This window comes from Grus americana, chromosome 5, assembly GCF_028858705.1.
Source record: "Grus americana isolate bGruAme1 chromosome 5, bGruAme1.mat, whole genome shotgun sequence".
NCBI classification, from domain to species: domain Eukaryota; kingdom Metazoa; phylum Chordata; class Aves; order Gruiformes; family Gruidae; genus Grus; species Grus americana.
In genome coordinates, this window is record NC_072856.1 from 29,744,127 (window position 1) to 29,761,869 (window position 17,743).

At 39.7% G+C, this 17,743-nt stretch overlaps 1 protein-coding gene across 1 annotated transcript in view; it reads right to left on the reverse strand.

Moving 5' to 3' along the window:
* The window catches only part of SPTBN5 (spectrin beta, non-erythrocytic 5), a 98,633-nt gene that overhangs the window by 21,193 nt on the left and 59,697 nt on the right, over positions 1–17,743 (reverse strand). The window contains exons 36-48 of the mRNA XM_054828681.1: positions 16,960–17,115; positions 16,138–16,329; positions 15,418–15,513; positions 12,609–12,727; positions 11,863–11,977; positions 10,015–10,128; positions 8,347–8,468; positions 7,540–7,702; positions 5,540–5,728; positions 4,426–4,503; positions 2,867–3,039; positions 1,745–1,835; positions 949–1,095 (exon numbers count right to left, since the gene is read on the reverse strand). Coding sequence (XP_054684656.1) covers positions 949–1,095; positions 1,745–1,835; positions 2,867–3,039; positions 4,426–4,503; positions 5,540–5,728; positions 7,540–7,702; positions 8,347–8,468; positions 10,015–10,128; positions 11,863–11,977; positions 12,609–12,727; positions 15,418–15,513; positions 16,138–16,329; positions 16,960–17,115 — 1,755 coding nt within the window. The remainder of the gene's footprint in view (positions 1–948; positions 1,096–1,744; positions 1,836–2,866; positions 3,040–4,425; positions 4,504–5,539; positions 5,729–7,539; positions 7,703–8,346; positions 8,469–10,014; positions 10,129–11,862; positions 11,978–12,608; positions 12,728–15,417; positions 15,514–16,137; positions 16,330–16,959; positions 17,116–17,743) is intronic.

Genomic DNA, 17,743 nt, shown 5'->3' on the forward strand with positions numbered 1-17,743 from the left:
TACATTTTGCAATGGGGAAGAGCAGGCGCAGCAAGAGAAAGATGCTATACCAGGACAGCTGATGTTAATTTTCTTCTAAAGAGCTACTACTAAGGCTATTCCCAATGAAAAAGACAGGGCATCAAGAAATAATGAGAAAGAGATTGTGCAAACAATTCTCTAAAACCAGATTTGTTTAGAGAGAATTGTAACTCCACCCTTTAACCCTGTTGCTGTGTCTGTACACAGGGGTTGGGGGGTGGGGTTAAAAGGTTTAAAAATAAAGAAAAAAAGAAAAAAGTAGCTACAATACTGGATGAAGGTGAATCTGACGAGGGAATCTACCTTTAATGCTTGGTTATCTATTGCAAAATACAGCTAGTAAGCACTGTGCTGAAAATGAGGTTAATAAACATGTAACAGTCTGTCCTTCCAAACTCATCATCTGATCACAGCTTCTGCCAAGTATCTGACAAGGCTTGTCAAGACTTCCCTCATATCTCTCCTACTAGCATGTCTCTGCAAAGGCAACACTTGAAAGTTCTTCTCAATCCTTTTTGTTGGCTACATCTTGTCTGATTTGTTGAAGTTGTGCATCCAATCAGCTAGGTTCCCTGCTGGAAAAAAACAGGTGTACCTCTAAAGTGGTATTCACCCCAGAGAGAAGCTCCTAAAGTCAGTGGATTGAATCTTTAGTAGAAAACACCCATCTCTCTCCATTGCATGCACAGTGAATACAGATAGCAAGCTCACACTACACAGTAAGAGAGAAGTTGAAAGAAACCAATGGACACAGAAAGTTCTTGATGGATTAAAAGAATAAGTTTCCCAGTCCCCTCAAAGACAACATGAATGATGTCAGTGAGGGGGCAGTGATTCCCCCTTGTTTGTTTGAGATCACTAACTCAGAACATCTGCAGAGTCTTCCATGCCAGTTGCCCACCCTTGCCATCAACCCGCTTCTCTCACAGATTTGATGGAGTCCAGGTGATTTCTATTGGCCATGATCTCTGCTTGGAATGTCTGGTGCTTCTGCAGTTTGGTCTGCAGATTGCTTGGATCCTTCCAGCTATCATCCTGGGCAATGCTATTCTTCTCATTAATCCAGGCAGCCACCTTTGGGGAGGAAAGAACAGAAACAGACAAAACCTTCAGTGTTTCTTCAGCTCCAAGCTGCCAGGCTCTCCTCTAATACGTATAAAACATGGGACTACTGAGTGGAGACACAAATGAGTTGTCCTTCTGAGGTTCTGTTTCCCTAAGCGCCTCCTGTCTTTCATAATGAGTCTCCCCTATATCACTGTTTACCAGCACTATTACCTGGAAAGGGGGCTGTCTCCATGAGATAGTCCCCATACAGTGAGAAAGTGTGTGGGCACATGTGTGCACATATATGTGTGCATTGGGGAGAAAGCACAGTTATCTCCTATTTCTAACCCATTATCAGTATCTCACAAGAAAATAACTAATTTGTCTCTTCCCATGAATTTTAAAATGGTGCCACATTCCCTCTTAATGCATTTATTTCTTCTGCATTTTGCTGGTGTCCAATGGACAGTAGATCTTTCATGTGGTGACTGGAGGGAAGCTGTGACTTGAAAGCTGAAAAATACCCCTTCATTCTTATCCTCGTCTTTCCCAATATCATCTTATTCCAGACTCACTTCGTTCATTTTTCTCACAGTAAATTCCTTCAGGGATTAAGATCTATGCAGTGCAGTATGTTTTAGGAAACCAGAATACCATGAATCTTGTGTAATTGTACCTCAAAGGAATTCCTCAGCAACTTCTGCAGAAGCCTTGATTCCTCTAACAGACGTCTGCGAGCAGCAGCATTCTCCAGCAGTTTCTCTTTTCTGAGATGAAAACAGATATGTGAGGTAAAAGCCACAGACTGAATTAGATAGGATAAGCGTTTTCAATTTTCATCTCTCAAACACGCGTGATCTAACCCTCCATTCTCTAGGAGAGAAATGTTCATAATATGCAGCCTCCCATGATTTGGACTGTCAGAGAAGATGTTCAGGTCACTATAGGAAGGATTACTAGCAGATGGATATGTTTAAAGTACACACAAATTCTGTATATATGATATCTGCCTCTAGGAATCACCATTACTGCCTTTCAGGGTACAAGAGAACATAAACTCAGCATGTTTCTTATGTGGAAAGCCTGTGTTATGATGGTATTTGTCACTGATAAACCAAAGCTACACCATCCTTTCATCTTTCTTCCAAATGAGGACCGGCAGCACTTTATTCATGTTAATGCAGGCATGACATAGTTTGATCATATTAATAAATTCATATGTTCTCTTTGTAAGTTTTATGTATATCTTTTTATCTACCATAGCACTGAATACAACTGCTTCTCCTGTCAGCATTTTTTTAAGATGAACAATATGCAATGTGCTAGGATAAAGTAATTCACATGAAAGGACATGATCTGATCAGAAAAATTGCAAATGGTGTAATAGATAATTTGAGCAGGGCTTTAAGATCAACCCCATTAGAGCAGTGAAAAAGCAGTTGTGTATACCAAATTGCCTTTTTTGATGGTATTTAATGATAATGAAGTATTTAATAGCACAGCAGGCCTCTGTCTTTTGTTTGCAGCACTGTCCCTAAGACCATGACAGGATACAGAATTACAGGAAAACTGCCTTTTTCTGAATCCCCGTCCCCCACCGCTTAACTGTATTTTGGAAACCTCCTAATGAAATATTGACTAGACTCAGGCCAATTTGGCAAGACCACAGTGCAAAGCACAAAGTTGAGTAAATGCAAACCAGTTTATGGTTGTCTTAAATCATTTAAAGATACTAGTCACATGGGGAGAGTCTCATTGCAAGAGAGGGATAGCTGACATGGGAAGGGTTTGACTTCACCTCCTCAGAACAGCCTGGCATCTGTTGGTGATGTTGTCCGAGTCATAATGCTTGTTCTGCGTTAGCTGCTGAGCAAATGAAGCCATCTCATCAATTTTCTCCATCTGAGCTTCCAGTGCTTTTTCAAACTGCGCATGTTTCCGCTGTAGGCTCTCCACACTAGACACTGAGTCCTGGATAGAATTCAACAAAGGGAAGCTGCTTTCAGTCAGAGTTTTTCCATCCACAACACTGATAATTCAGAAGCTAAATGGCATTTACCCCACATTTGCAAGCTGTCAAGAAAATTTATTGGTCTTTCAAATTTATTGGCATTGAATCTGAGACTTGGGGCCTAAATAATGTTCTATGCATGGTCTGAGGCCATTATTTCAGGGTCAAAACTGAACTAAATGCTGGATGCTTAGCTTCTCCTGCATGTTGTTGCACTGCATAGAACATATCACTTCTCAAGAGATAATGCATCAGCTCCTCATCGTAAATCAATCTTAAGACGGATACTATTTTGGAAGAAATGCGGGATGCAAAACTGAGATCAGACTTAAGTGAACAAATATGTCACAGAAAGAAATTAAAATTAGAGTCTCAGTTTCAACACATGGAATTTGGAAGAGCTCAGATCCAGATTTGAATTTGAGGACTGGTGTCTGACATTACAGTTAATCTGGAGAGAAACACAGAAGTTGACTTCTTGTAACATTTGTGAATCCCAAGCTTAATGACTCAGAGTTCTCTTTTCAGCACCCCTCTGCACTTTTAATTTTAGAATCAGTGGTGTCAAAATGTTGTTACCACAATAAACTCTGCTTTCCCACTATTCTAAAGGAAGCAATAAAGCTCACATCAAATGGGTCAGGAAAAAACCCTAAACTTCTGGGTGCTTACATGAGTCATTATAAAGGAAAGTACTCACAGAACATTTTCTGTACATTGTTGAGCTAAATATGACTGGAAAATGGGTGGCTCCTTCTAAGTCTCATATGCTTCAACAGAGGGATTGTAAATACATACCTCCAGGCTGAAAGTTACAGAGACAGACACCAGACACTAGCATTATATATTTTTCATACCATTTGTACCAATTATGTCTACACTGAACTCTGAGATGTAATTGTAGTTCCTGCCAGACAACTAATTTGGTAACACTAGCTATACGAGGTGCAGGGTAAGCTAAGCATCAGAACGTATATCCTGCATAGCTTTTGCAACCCATGCATCAGTCTGCAGTTTCAATTATTGCAGTGTTACTGGTACCTGAGGTAGGTAATTTAAAACTACACCAGGTATATCAGCAGTGACAGCAGTGCTGGCAAATGTATTTGGGTCAGATATGACCAGTTAGAGGGATGCAGTCTCATTTTCCTGCTATAATTGGAGTAGTTGGACTGTTTCATTACTCTTGGGGCTGACAATCCTATCCTGTGTAAAGTATCAAGGAAAGAAATCTGATCCTAAGCTGTCAACAAGACAGAGCAGTAACTTCAGGAGAAAGATCATAGGAAGGTTCAGAGCATGTTATCACACTTCATAGGTCCCTTGTAATTTCTTGGAGCACCTACCCCTAAGTCCTCATTAGCTAGGAAAGCCTCTTTGCTGCTGAGCCAGCTCTCAGTCTGTTCCACATAGCCATAGAATTTCTGTACAGGGAAAAAAAGAAGTCATAAACATGGCATAAAATAGAGGCAGACCTGACTTTGGAAGAGTATGTTGGAAAAACCAAACTTCCAGGACTATTCAAAAGATTAACTGCATACCACTGGATGACAATAAGCAGTAGATGCCACAAAACCCACATGCATAACAATTATTATTGTAACTTTCTCCTTTACAATACGATTTCTTTTTGTCTAAGACATAGGATACAATACAAGTAGCTGTAGCTTGTTTGCTAACAGTGTAGAGTGCACTGTGTAAGGTAACTGGCCAATAAGAAGGACGGCAACATGGCCTGAAATAAGTAGAATGTAATACATAAAGAAGCATGAAAGCAGCCCTTACCATATGGTTTAAGTTCTCGTATACATGAAGCTTTTTAGATGGGACTAGTAGACCGGCTGTTATTTAAGGTACTTGACATTCCCCATTGTAAAATCTCAGTTTCAGTTATTTCTAACTTTTGCCAATGAGCGATTTGAGCAGAAATTTTGTAAGTGAGATGACTGTTACAGGGAAGTATTTCTGGAAAACTGCAGCCAAAACAGTTCTTTTCTTAGAAAAAAGCCAGGGAAAAATACGGTATTTTGTCCATTCTAAGTTTTTCTTCAGATTTTTCTTTTTTTTTTAAATACTTGCCTAGATCCATGTTTTTTGGGGGAGGTTATAGAATTTGGTCGAGCAGTGATGTTCCATTTTAAGTATGTGCCTTTTGCCAGCTGCATGAGAGTTTGACCAAATTTTGTTAAAAGTTTTATAGCCTTTGAAAAACATATGAGCACATATTTCACAGAAATTTCTTTGTAAAGGTACAAATTTGTACAGGTACAATTTCTAAAAGTCCTGCCACCACTGAATGTGCTTGGCCCTCAGCACGCCTTCCGGAAACTGGTGAAATATATATTAAACACTGGATATTACTAGCATATCTTTCATTATACAATCTTATAAATTTGCTGTTTATACTGAGGAAAGTTGTCAGTGGCATGTGCATTCTCTGTTGAATGTCCTTCTACTCACCTGTAAATCTTGTGCCTGAAACAATTTTATATATTGCTCCTGCCATGCTTGGATCAATTCAGACCAGGCTTGCTGTAGTCTGGAGAGGGACTGGTGAATCTCAGGGGTGGCGTAGTGACCAGAATTGGCAAGTTCTTGACCATAGTTACTGAGAGTGTTGAATCTTTCCACTCGTGCTTCAATCTCCTCCTAAAATATATTACTGAGGTTGATGTCAAGGGTTCACAGAATGCCAGTTATTCAGAATACAAGCCTTAAGGGGAAGAATATGGGCTGTAACTTTCCAACACTAATATTTGTATGGAAAATCATTCATCTTTGAGCTATGTTACTGAAAGAGCATAGAATTGCCTAAGAGAAAATAAATGTGGACAATAAATGACTTTACTGCTCTAGGAACAACTGGTCTCCTACAAATCAAAATTGGGATTAAATTAGAAACAGATTAGAAAATGCTTAGATATAAATGAACACAGCTTTGAACATCGATAATACCATATCCACCTCAGTCTTCCTACATAAAGGTGGTTCTTATGAGAAACAGTGCCTAGAATTTTTCCTCTAATGCCAAATAAGTTAGCATCAGATTATTACATTAAAGGCACAGTTTTATTTTAGTTTGTGGTCTTAAAATGAAATACATGCAACTTTTTCACCTGGTCTGAGGAATGAATTATGCCTATATACTGAATCCTGAAGGTCAAAGCATTACAAGTAACTATGGCCCCTGCAAACTGAATGTGGAGTTCCTAATGTAAACAATTTTAAAATAAAAATAATCATGTGCTGTAATAATAGAATGTATTAACTCATAAACCACCTTAAATCCACGGCATGTAGTATTAAAAGTCTGAAATAAGAATGGCTGGTTTTAGGGCTTTTGGGGGGTGATGTTGCCCAACCGTAGATAACACAGCTGTAAAATAGCCATTCTATTTTTTTTTTATTCAGTTTAGCACCTTTGTTCAACTCTAGTCTCTCCTAAGGACTTTGGTTTGAGCCACTAACCTGAATGAAAAAACCCCCTCCATTTTTCTTGTCCTGTCTATAATTTTAGTTTAGTCAATCCAATACAAAACATATTGCCTGGATTCCTCCTTTTCTGTGTGACTATCTCCTTAGAGCCATTTGGGTTTCCTTACTAACAGATATTAAAGACTTAGATCTTGCAGCCATCTAAATTTGGAGTATAGTTAAAATGGAAGACTGAAAAAGGAGGGGATTTCAGGTACTTCATACTAAAGTCAAGTCTAGAAAATTAATCAGAATCTACAAACTATTTGTGCTAATAATGGGACCCAGAATGCACTGGATATTAGGCATGATTCTGGGAGCATGATTTTTAGAAAAAGTAACATAACTGCAAAGAAAAGGTAACACAACAGCTGAAAGATAGCTATGATGCTTGGGAAAAAGTAAAATATTAACTTTTTTCTAAGGTTAATTAACAGTATCACTCCTTTTAGAAAATCCACCAAAAAATCTTAGCCAAATTAGCCACCAAAAGATTGTGTGATAATTAGCACTGGGATATGAAGTGCTTAAGAACTGAACGTGCATTACCATCTAATGGTAATTTACTGCCCTGAGCCAAACTGCTGGTTTTATTTTCTTCTCAGGCAAATGGAGTTTTCATGACAGAATTTAACTCAAAGCTAGAATTAACTGGCATTAACTTTTTGGCAATCCGAATAAGGAGATCGGCAGTCAGCATGTTTTGATACTGAACCAGATTTATACCCACAGAGTAGGACAGCAGTACAGGTGAGAGCTAATGGGGCTTTCTGAGACTTTTTGCAGAGGCATGAGCTGCCAAACCACCCATGGGATAGAGTTCTGTCAATACGTAGGTGACTTCTGTCCCTAGCCTGTTACTGAAAATAGTCTCTTCCCTATGTTATTGACAGATGCATGCAGCAAAATTCTACTGTGTCCGCAGCAATGAATTCCCATGGGAAAGATTCCCAGTATGTTTACTTGGAAGCAACAATGATACTTGCCTTTCTCTCCTGATGCTCTTCAATCATGCTTTCTGCTTCATTTGCGCTTTTAGGAAGCCCCCCTGCTTCCATTAAGCCTCTGATGTTTTGGGTCCAGTCTAGTATCTCCTTCATCTCCAAGTTAAACTTCTGCAACTGATATGAGGCTGCCAGCTTCTCCTTCCTGCCACACAATGTGCAGTTCAGCATTATCCAACACAGAATTATCTAGTTGCCTCTCCCTCCCCATCTGCAGAGGAAGGTATCCTAGGAGAAGCCCAATGAAGTGAATTCAAGCCTCCTGACTTTCCCTTACAGCTCCTAACAGTCCTCACATTAAACCAAAATCACAGGAGATGCACACTGCCTTGGAGAAAACATGCTTACCTTATTTTCTACATTGGATCATTAGTACAAGAAAGGTACAAAAGTCTTTATAGCTGTTGCTTCCAGCAATGATTACAGCTCAGGCCCAAGCCTTTCTTATTTTGGAAAGATTCAAGAAAGAATAATAATCTTGTAGAAACATCCAAAAATAAGTCTTTCACAAAGGCTTCATGATAGATTTAATCTAATAGCCTGGAGACATTTTAGTAATATTTAGTGGGATAAGCCACAAATTCATTGTATTAGTTTTCCCAAAGTCACATCAGTGGAACTTTTCTTGTACCAAGTCACACTTGTTCCAATGCAGGTGTCTTAGCTGCCTGTATAAACTTTGTAAAAGATCCTCAAAAACATTTAAAAGGCCCCTGGCAACTAGATTTGAGAGCCCAGGGAGCGGCTTTGCTCCTGCTGAGAAATATTCAGACCACTAGAAGTCTCTACCTTTGTTTGGCCTGCCCCTGGAGTCGTAGCCAGTTGTTTTTCATCTCCTGTTGCTTCATAGTCAGTTTGTCATTTATGGATGGATTCCTTGTGGAAAGACGGAAAGATTCCAATTCCAATGGCTGGGAAGAGATTTATAGTGGGGTGAATTTATGCCAAATGCTTATATTCATTCCTGAGTTTGTCTCTCAGTAAAATTAGTTCACTTTAAGATCCTAGTTTTCAAAAACAGACACTTAAGTTACAATAACAAAATATACAAAGGGACTTGTTATATGCACAAAAATACATATGCAATTGCAAGCACTCATCCATGTGAAGAAAGATACGTGCGTGTTGCTTCACATGCACAAACGTTAATCTACAATTAAGAAAGTAGTTTTGCAGAATAGGAACAAACATACAGGAAAATGAAGTGCTAATTGCAACCTCTATTAGCTTAATCTAACTAAGATGGGTAACTAAAGCCATGAAAATATAGCAGTAAACAGAAGTAACCAGATTTGCCTTTCAGCAGAAGACTCAAAAAACATTTATATCTATTTCAGCTAACAGCAGCATCAAAACACTACTTTCAGTGTAGACTTCTAGTTGATGCTGTTTTCCTTAAGACAGTCTGATAAACAGTAATGAACACTCACCAACCCAAGTTTAAAGCTGGTGTCTTTCTTGTAAAACTCCATCAAATTGATGAAAATTAAGAATTTTAATTATGCAGAAAGGAGAATATGCCAGGCTGGTTTTAATCCATAAGAAAAGTACAGATACTATACTTTTTATATGGTATTTGTGGTAGTATAAAAAACCCCCAATCCCATCCTTGCTCATCTTTCTGTTTCCATGCAGCACTCCCCCATACAGCCTTGCTATTGCTATCTGTGGAATGCTGACTTGTAATCACCCACGTTTCATATGAGAATTAGCTAACAAAGTCACAATGTGAGAAGGTATCACACATTGTCACCATTTGCATGCTATCGTGAAGAAAAAGTTTAAAGTTTGCAAAATTATTTTCTATATGAAAAGGCTTAACAGTCTGGCCAATGGTGAAAACTGTGAGAGGTTGTCATAGGATTTCAACTACTGCGGTTCAGCTGAATACTTTTCTTTTTATTAAAACTATGCAATTATGTAGAAGCTCAGACCCATATTTAATGCTCAAGATCAGTCCTAAACAGTGCAAACTGGACATTTTACAAAAGCCAGAGCTGATCAGGCAGGCAACTATAACCTAAGATTTCTGGTTTTGATGTCTATGTCACAAAACTACATGCACTATTGGTTTTGCATTTTAGTTCTAAACAGAACTAGAGTCGTGATTTTGGTTCAAGTCAGTACAGAAACTGGGGGAAAGATGGAGAGTTAAATTTGGATTCCACACTTTCCAAAAGATATAAACCAGTCTAATCTGGCTTGAGGGTGAGGACCAGAGAAACAGCTAACATGTTAAAAAGGGACTTCTCTTCTTAGATTTGGTGCATCAAGAATAACAACATTTGATACAATTAAGCAGCACAGTACTTTGCTAAGAAGAAATCTGTACTGCATTTGCATTGCAGTGCAATTCATAGTAATGAATCTGAAGAGTTATGCTGATCTTTGCACCATGTTTCCAAGAAGCAAAAATGAACTTTTTTACAGTATCCTCTGTACTTCTCCACTTCTTACCTCCATTTTGGACTTAATAACACTGATTTCTCTCTCCATCTCTTCATGCCTTCGAATCAAGTTTTCCACACTTTCCACATCTTTCCCATAATCCAGTGCTTGTATCAGTACACTCTGGAGGAGGCAATAGAATGTGCAAACGGTGAAGATGACAAAAAGCAAAAGGATCATATCTTAATTCTTTCAAATAGTCTCCTCCTTCACTTCTTTGTATTGCCATCTGAACATTCTTATTTTCTTTTAGGGAATCTTGTCTGCAGACCTTACAAAGATGGAACAAGTATTCACGACTCTTTGAATAGTCGCAATCTTACTGAAGGTGCATCTGGCCATTCACATATAAAATGCTTCCCTGCAGTTCTCAGCCTTTCTTTTCCCTTTTTTTTCCATATACCAAAACAGCCAAATATTTCCTATTAAATTGTGGCACAGAAATTTTCAAGTGTGTTTTATGAAAATAGGGAAAATAAAATTGACGTTCAGAATCCTACCAGAAATGAAATCCCATAAAATGAAGAAATACATTCCTAAAAGTTGTTATAAAAATTTCAAACCAACAGCCTTCTAACCTTAAGTAGTACCAAAAATTATGATCCAGGATAGGCAATTTTACCTCCATTTTCTGAATGAATAAGATGTTTTTACAACTTTTCAAAGTTGCGTATTTAAGATGTCTGCATGGCATGGCAGGGAGACATATGCAAGCTAGAGTTGAACGAACTTGCTTTGAATTTGGAAGACTAGAACTTGCTATATTCAAGCTAAGTAGATAATTCAGAAAAAGCTCTAGGGTAGTTCAGCTAACTGGCTTTTTGGTATTCAGAGATGACTTGGCTCAGCAGTGTCTGAAGGAGATGCACACCTGTGTCAGTAACACAGCAAAAAATAGACACCAGTCCCTTAGTTTCTTAAATTTGTATCCTACTTACTGCATCTCACTGTGTTCCTTTCTTCTGGAAGGATTTATTACACCACATGGAGATGTCTACAAATGTAAAGATGCTGCAGCTTAATTACCTGTCTAATTCTCCTTACAGTTAGTGGAAAGGAAGAGTCACTGCTGGAGCGTGATTTATTCTCATCCTCAAGAGGACATCTAAAATAGGTCAGGCGCACTGAGCTCTAGAAGTACCTGCTTCTTTCTACTGACTCTGGAAGAAACCATGGATGACTACTTTGAATATAGCAGCTAGTCACCTAATACTAAAAGTACTATTTAATAGGCAATACCATTTGACTAGAGACCATTAATTAGAATCATAGAATCACAGAATAATTTAGGTTGGAAGACACCTCTGAACATCACCTAGTCCAACCCCTGCCCAAAGCAGGGCCACCTTAGATCAGATTGCTCAGGGTATGATCTAGTCGAGATTTGAATGTTTCCAAGGACAGAGAATCCACAGTCTCTATGGGTAACCTGTTCTGTTGTTTGATCGCTCTCATTGTGATTTTTTTCACTTCACACCTATTTGGAACTTTTCTTGTAACTTGCACCCACTGACTTTTGCTGTTTCACTATGAACCTCCCAGAAGAGTCCAGCTTCATCTTCTCTATAACCTCTCATTAGGTAAAGACAGCACCCCTTTTTATTGTAGACTCTAATCTGTAATTTCTCACAAAGGTACATTTCAAATGTACCTTTTTAACTGTTAATGTCTTGGAGCTGGTAGTCTGCAAAGTGTTTAATGACATTTCAGCCTTCCTGCAAACTTGATACACAGACAATTATCAAAGGTCACTGCTGGCTACTCAGTATCTCTCTAGCAACTGACATGCCTAGGTTTATCACTGTTGGCAAAATAGAACATTTTCCCATTTCAACTAATCAAAATCTGAGAACTCACCTTCTCGGTAATTCTCTCTGTGATGTCATCAATTTCTCTGATTAAGGCATGAATCTCTAGGGCTCCCTCTAACTTCCTCCTGAATGCATTCAGGTTACCATGGAAACCGTTCCACCTTTTATTGAAAAGAATATTTTAGAGGTGTATTTCAGAAGTAAGGCTTTCCACAACTGAGTTTCATGATCATCAGATCTAAGTAAAAAGACGGGATTTCTGAACTACTTTATGTATTGATCCCCAATTCCCCACAATAGGGGACACATCATAGAGATAAAACATTAGTCTGACAAGACTATCTGGTTATATTTATTCCAAGTTTTCAGGATGGCATGAGGGTTAAAAGCTAAAAAGTACCGATCCAGTTTCCTTAAACTCTCACAAGCCTCACAATCCCTATCTTCATCGTTTTGGTTCTTAGCTAGTGGGCTGTGAAGTAACAAAAGCAACATGCACTTCACCGGGACAATTATGTGAACAGATGGAAATGTCTTAGCTTCATGGATCTAGTGTGTAAAGTGCTCTGAAACAGCATATTTGCCTCCAAGGCCAGAAACATGACTTTGGCCCTGCTGCCAGAAATCCTTCTGGATAACTGCTCTGGGAGTCTTGAAAGGCAACTCCAGTGTCTTATGTTTGGTAGTCATGATGTTAAAGAAGAAACTATACGTTGCAAGTCACCATTTATCCCAGCCCAAGACTCCCCTTCTTGTTTTTGCTTTACACAGAAGCTTTAAAAGCACACTTACTTCTCATTGAGCTGCTTCCGGCGCTCATATATTGTCTTTGTTTCTTCCTTGTTCTGTCTCTCCAGTTTCATGGCCAGGGCGTTGATAGCCCTGATGTGAGCATCATCCACTGTTGTCTCCTGTAAAGTGAGAATGGAACAAAGGGATGTGTTTGAAGTCCTTGTGACTGAATTTTCTGCTGAAAAACAACAATAACAGCAACAAGCAAGAGTTTTACCTCACTACCAAACATTTCAGACACATGGGGTTTGCTCTACTACAAATGCTGGTGTTACCAGTCCCTGATGAAAAGATAGTAAAGGCAGGAAAGAACATTAATGACTATAGATACAACAAAGATCTAGGTCTAGATGAGGACCCTCAGAGCTTCATTTCCAAGCCAGGCATTCCTGCAGGGACTCATTTTTTGAAGAAACATAGGTGCAGTTGCTGGTTACATAGGTGGCTGCTGTGGAACAGCTGACGTGTGGCAGATTGTTCCTCTGTCAAACAGGTAGTGAAGTGTCTTGTGACTCCTAGGCCTACTCACTGTTTTTTCTAGATAGGCTTCTGTCCAGAAGTGCCTTCTGTTCTGTGGACAACAGGCTTAAAATCCACACAGCCTTGAGAAACCCAGATAACCCATGCCATTGTGTTTTCTTCTACAGAAAAATTACTGCATTTGAAAAGGTATGCTAAGTCTTTGAGGCAACCATGTACATACCATAGAAAGGATAATATTTGCACATTGCACATGTAATCTGGACTATAGTGGAATAATTGTTCCTTTGGAGCATGACGGACGGCCAACACTGAACACTGCTCCAAGATTCAAAAACACTCTCTATTTTTCTAAGACCAGTAAATCACAAGCTTAGCAGGGTGACATTAATCACTGGTGTGAAGCACACCTGCAGGATGCCAGCACACTGTTAACAGAAGTATTGACTCCATTTGTATTTTATTTATGCTACATCCATACCAATGTGCATGCTTCCATATGTGCTTTACTATTATACACTGCCATAAAGTAAACAAGAGAAACCAGCAGACAGTCAACTATTCTTCAGAAACCCTGCAGTCTCCTCTCCTGGGGAATAACAGCAGCACATCAATGCAAGATGATTGCTCCCTACCCTGATCTCAGATTAGTCTAGTGGGGAAGCCTAGACTGGGTGGATGCACACACTGTGCCAGGACCAGCCTGCTTCTGTTTGTATCACCCTATGAAGTACTGCATAACTGAGCATCAGCTTTGAGGGTATAATTGTCCCAGCTTTTTTCTGCAGGAGTCATGTTCAGAGTGGTACAGGAGAAGCGGCTACAAGCTGATAGTATCTAAGGCCAAGAGTTTCCTGTGGCACATAAAAGCTACCTTAGTGTATGGAAGGACTTTCCTAATCAGTCTTATGCTGACTGGGATACTGGGTTGTTTCTGCTTCTTTCAACATTCTTCTTCTGGCTGGTGCAACCTGTAGCAAAGCCCTTGCTCCATCCCTTAGCTCACAGTTCAGCTGGTGAGGACTGAAGGGCCAATGAAGGTCTCTTCACTAACTCCCTGGTGCTGAAGCTGAGTATTTTGGCTCTCTACCCAAATCCAGTACGAACGCACAATCACAGGAAATTCTGCTGGGTTCTGGAAAGGGGAGCGCAGGGTTTTCTCCCAGGTGTCAGGCATATTTATACTGTTTCTTTGCATAGAAAAGGATTGTCTCCTCCTGCTATTAGGCAACAGAAATAGAAGATGGGAGCTGCCCTAACAGGAATTGGCAACAAGATAACAGGCAAACAAAGGATAAAGAATATTAGGAGAGAACATTAGAGTAAACCTCACTCACAAAGTCCTAATACATCTCTTTCTAGACCTTCCTCACAGGTTCCAGACTAGAAAACCAGGACAGTAATCTTTCCTTTGTGACACTCAGACCTGTTAGTCCACATCTATAGCAGTTCACACGGAGAACAAGAGGCTGCTGCAAATGCATCCCCTTGATGTACGGCCTCACAGCTCTCTCAGTGGGAGCAGAAGCACATCATAAGGAGGCCCTTTTTGTGGCTAGGCCTGTTCCCCAACATTCCCAAAGTTTGATATCCAGGTTAGCACATCTCACAGAGGCAGCTGGCATGACTCAGCACCACAAAAGAGGGTCAGAGATCTCAGCACAGAAAGGTGAACTGTGCAGCTGTCTTATCACATGGCTATCCAAAGTGTAAACCACTACTCTAATTTACTAAATGTCTGATTATTAATGTTATGATTCATGAGTAAATACATATGCAAAGGCCCCCAAATACATGTGCTTAATTTGTATGAAAGAATATGAGAAACTTGACTGTTCTTCAGGAGAAGGGGAAGGGGGAAATAAAAGAGGGAAATGGAGAAAGTGGTCAATTTTTTTTATGGGCTTGTTCATGGAAGGTCTGTATCAACTTTCAGGTTCAAACAAACATGGCTAAAACCACCATTTTTAATACATTTTTGGGTGGAACTCACCATGACTTTGCCGACTGCATGAACCAAACTGGAAACCTGTTGCAATTCAGGCTCACAGAGCCAGCTTTCCAGTCATGTAATGCAATCCAAAATTTTAGGTTGTGCAATGAGCACCTGACAGCTCTGTTTAGATATCATCAAAGCAGAAGGCACAATGAGGGAAAATTTCATCTTTTTTAAGATAGAATTATAAAGTGGCAATGATTCCTACCCCCCCTGATCTTTCACCTCCTCAGGGTACTGGAACTGTATTTGCTACCTGGATATACTGCCAGGCTGAAGAGTTAACTGCTGCTTCCAGTCACACAAGGAATGTGTATGAAAAACACCTCTTACCCCTGATGTTGCTCCACGGAACTCATTCAGCTTTTTCATGAGCTGCAGGCAGTGTTCATAGTCATTTCCCACATCACCTACATTAATCATGACTTCCTGCGGAAATAAGCAGCAGACAAGCAAACATTCAGGCTAAGAGTATAAGAACACAGAATGTCCCAATGATAATGCTGATGCAATAAGTTCTGTAAATCACTGACCTACAGCTTCTGAAGTAGTCTCTTCTGATCTTTAGATAATTATGAGACTTAGTCCCAACTCCCTCCCCAATCTATTATTATGGGAGCAACCTCTGAATGAAAACTTAGTGGATCAAGTGACTCTTCCTTCACTCTTACAAAGAGAAACTTTCAGATCTGATACACAATGAGAGTGAGTGCCAGCTGCCAAATGCTTCAAGTCTCTTCTAGTCTGCTTTCATTTCTCTGTCTCAATAGGGACACACGAGACGACCACCAATAATCACAATCTCTTTATGTGCACGTTTCACATAAGAACATGTGCTAATACTGTGCAACTGACTCTGGCATGGAAACACTCCAGAAAACTTTTAGAATTTGTTGAATCATTCCTTCCATATTGTTTGTAGAACATGTCATGATTCTTCCAGGCAAAAGTCCCTAAGAAAATATCCTGGAAGATGGCACATTTATCAGAAGCTCACTCCTAAATAGCAAGTCTCTAGTGTGCTGCTTGGGTTAAATACTAGAATCCATTTACCTTCTCCCTGATCCAGGCTTCCACCTGGTCCACCTTCTGTAGAAATTCCAGGAAGTCCCGGCTGTCCTCCAGCATCTTTCCACGAGCAGCAACAGCTCTCTTCAACTGCTCCCAATGCTCCTGAAGCATGCGGACTCGACGACGGATCTCTGCTGATTTTGGGTGGCCTTTTGATACCAGGGCTTCTCCTTTCTTCACATTCAGAAGAAGAAATTAGAAATGATGGTTGCCACTAATTTTTATGTGATTACCGTGCTACATGACCTTTCTAGAAGGACTCTCACTTTCCTAACCTGGATTTCACAATAAGTTATTAATATAAATTCTTACTGCCCAAATGATACTGCTCAGCTGGAAAGCTTTTATGTGTGGAGGGATTCAAGAACAGTAGGATTTGAATATTTCCCTGCCAAGAATGGCATTCATGGAGTGGAAGCACCAGGAGAGGTATTACAGATGATTGCGTTCCTCAGCTATGTGATTCACCCAGTTTCAACAATAGTGTTCACAAATTGGGCATGAAATCCTATTTACCATTTGCAGGAGTAATCACCCCAGGCAAGGAAAAAAATCAGTGATATCTTCCTATTTGGGCAATAAGGAAGTATGGAAGTTCCCTGGATAGGGCAATTAACAATTCTCTCTGTTGTAAATTAACAGCATTATATTTCCATGACGTAGCAACTGGGTTCTTGTAACATAAATAGGATAATTGATATAGAAGTTGTGAACAAGCTACCCTTCCTTTTCATTTCATCTACCTGTCCTTCTTTGGATAACCAGCAATAATCTGTAAAAACACTAGTAGAGTGAGAGAGTTACCTTATTAACAGCTGTGATGATTTCTTCATTTGCTAGAATCTCTGCCTCAAAGACCTGATGTTTCTGCAGTAGCTTCATTTTGTCCTGCAGATTGCTGGGGTCTTGTATGGAAGGATCCTCTAGCTTCTGCATGCGCTCACTGATCCAGTCTTCTGCCTGCAGCAGAGTGAGGCATCAGAGTTAGCCTGAACACTACGTGCTCTCCTGGGGTCCCCTCCCAAGACAGGTCATTGTTCTATGCAAGTGTCTATGCCTGGGCTGGGTAGATTGAGCTGGGAGCTGACAGCCAAGGTGGCTCTCTAGTTTCTGAACTATTCCACTTGATAGGAAATAAAAGCAGGTAGGAATGAAAATAATGGTTATCTGACCACAAGAATAATGAAAAAAATCCTTGAATACCCCAAATTTTAACAGAAGCCATGAACAGATTATACAATCTTCTAGATTATAGGTAGAGAATCCTTGAGTAGATATATAGCCTTGACATAGCAGACATATTTAAAATGAGATTATGACAGATGAGCCTTGAATTTAGGGCTCTGAGTTTCATCTCCTATCTCTGTCATTGACCTACCTGTAAGTTGGGTTAAGATTCTTAAGAATTCTGTGCCTCACTTATAAAACAGCACTAACATTTCCTGATCTCAGCAATGTTGTGAGACCTAAACGGAAAATGCAAAGCAAATAAAGCCTTACTAATGGGACCAAGCACCAGCCATATTATTTGAAAGTAAATACATCTCACTTCGTTTCTACACTTCATAAAATTCAAAATGGTCTAGTT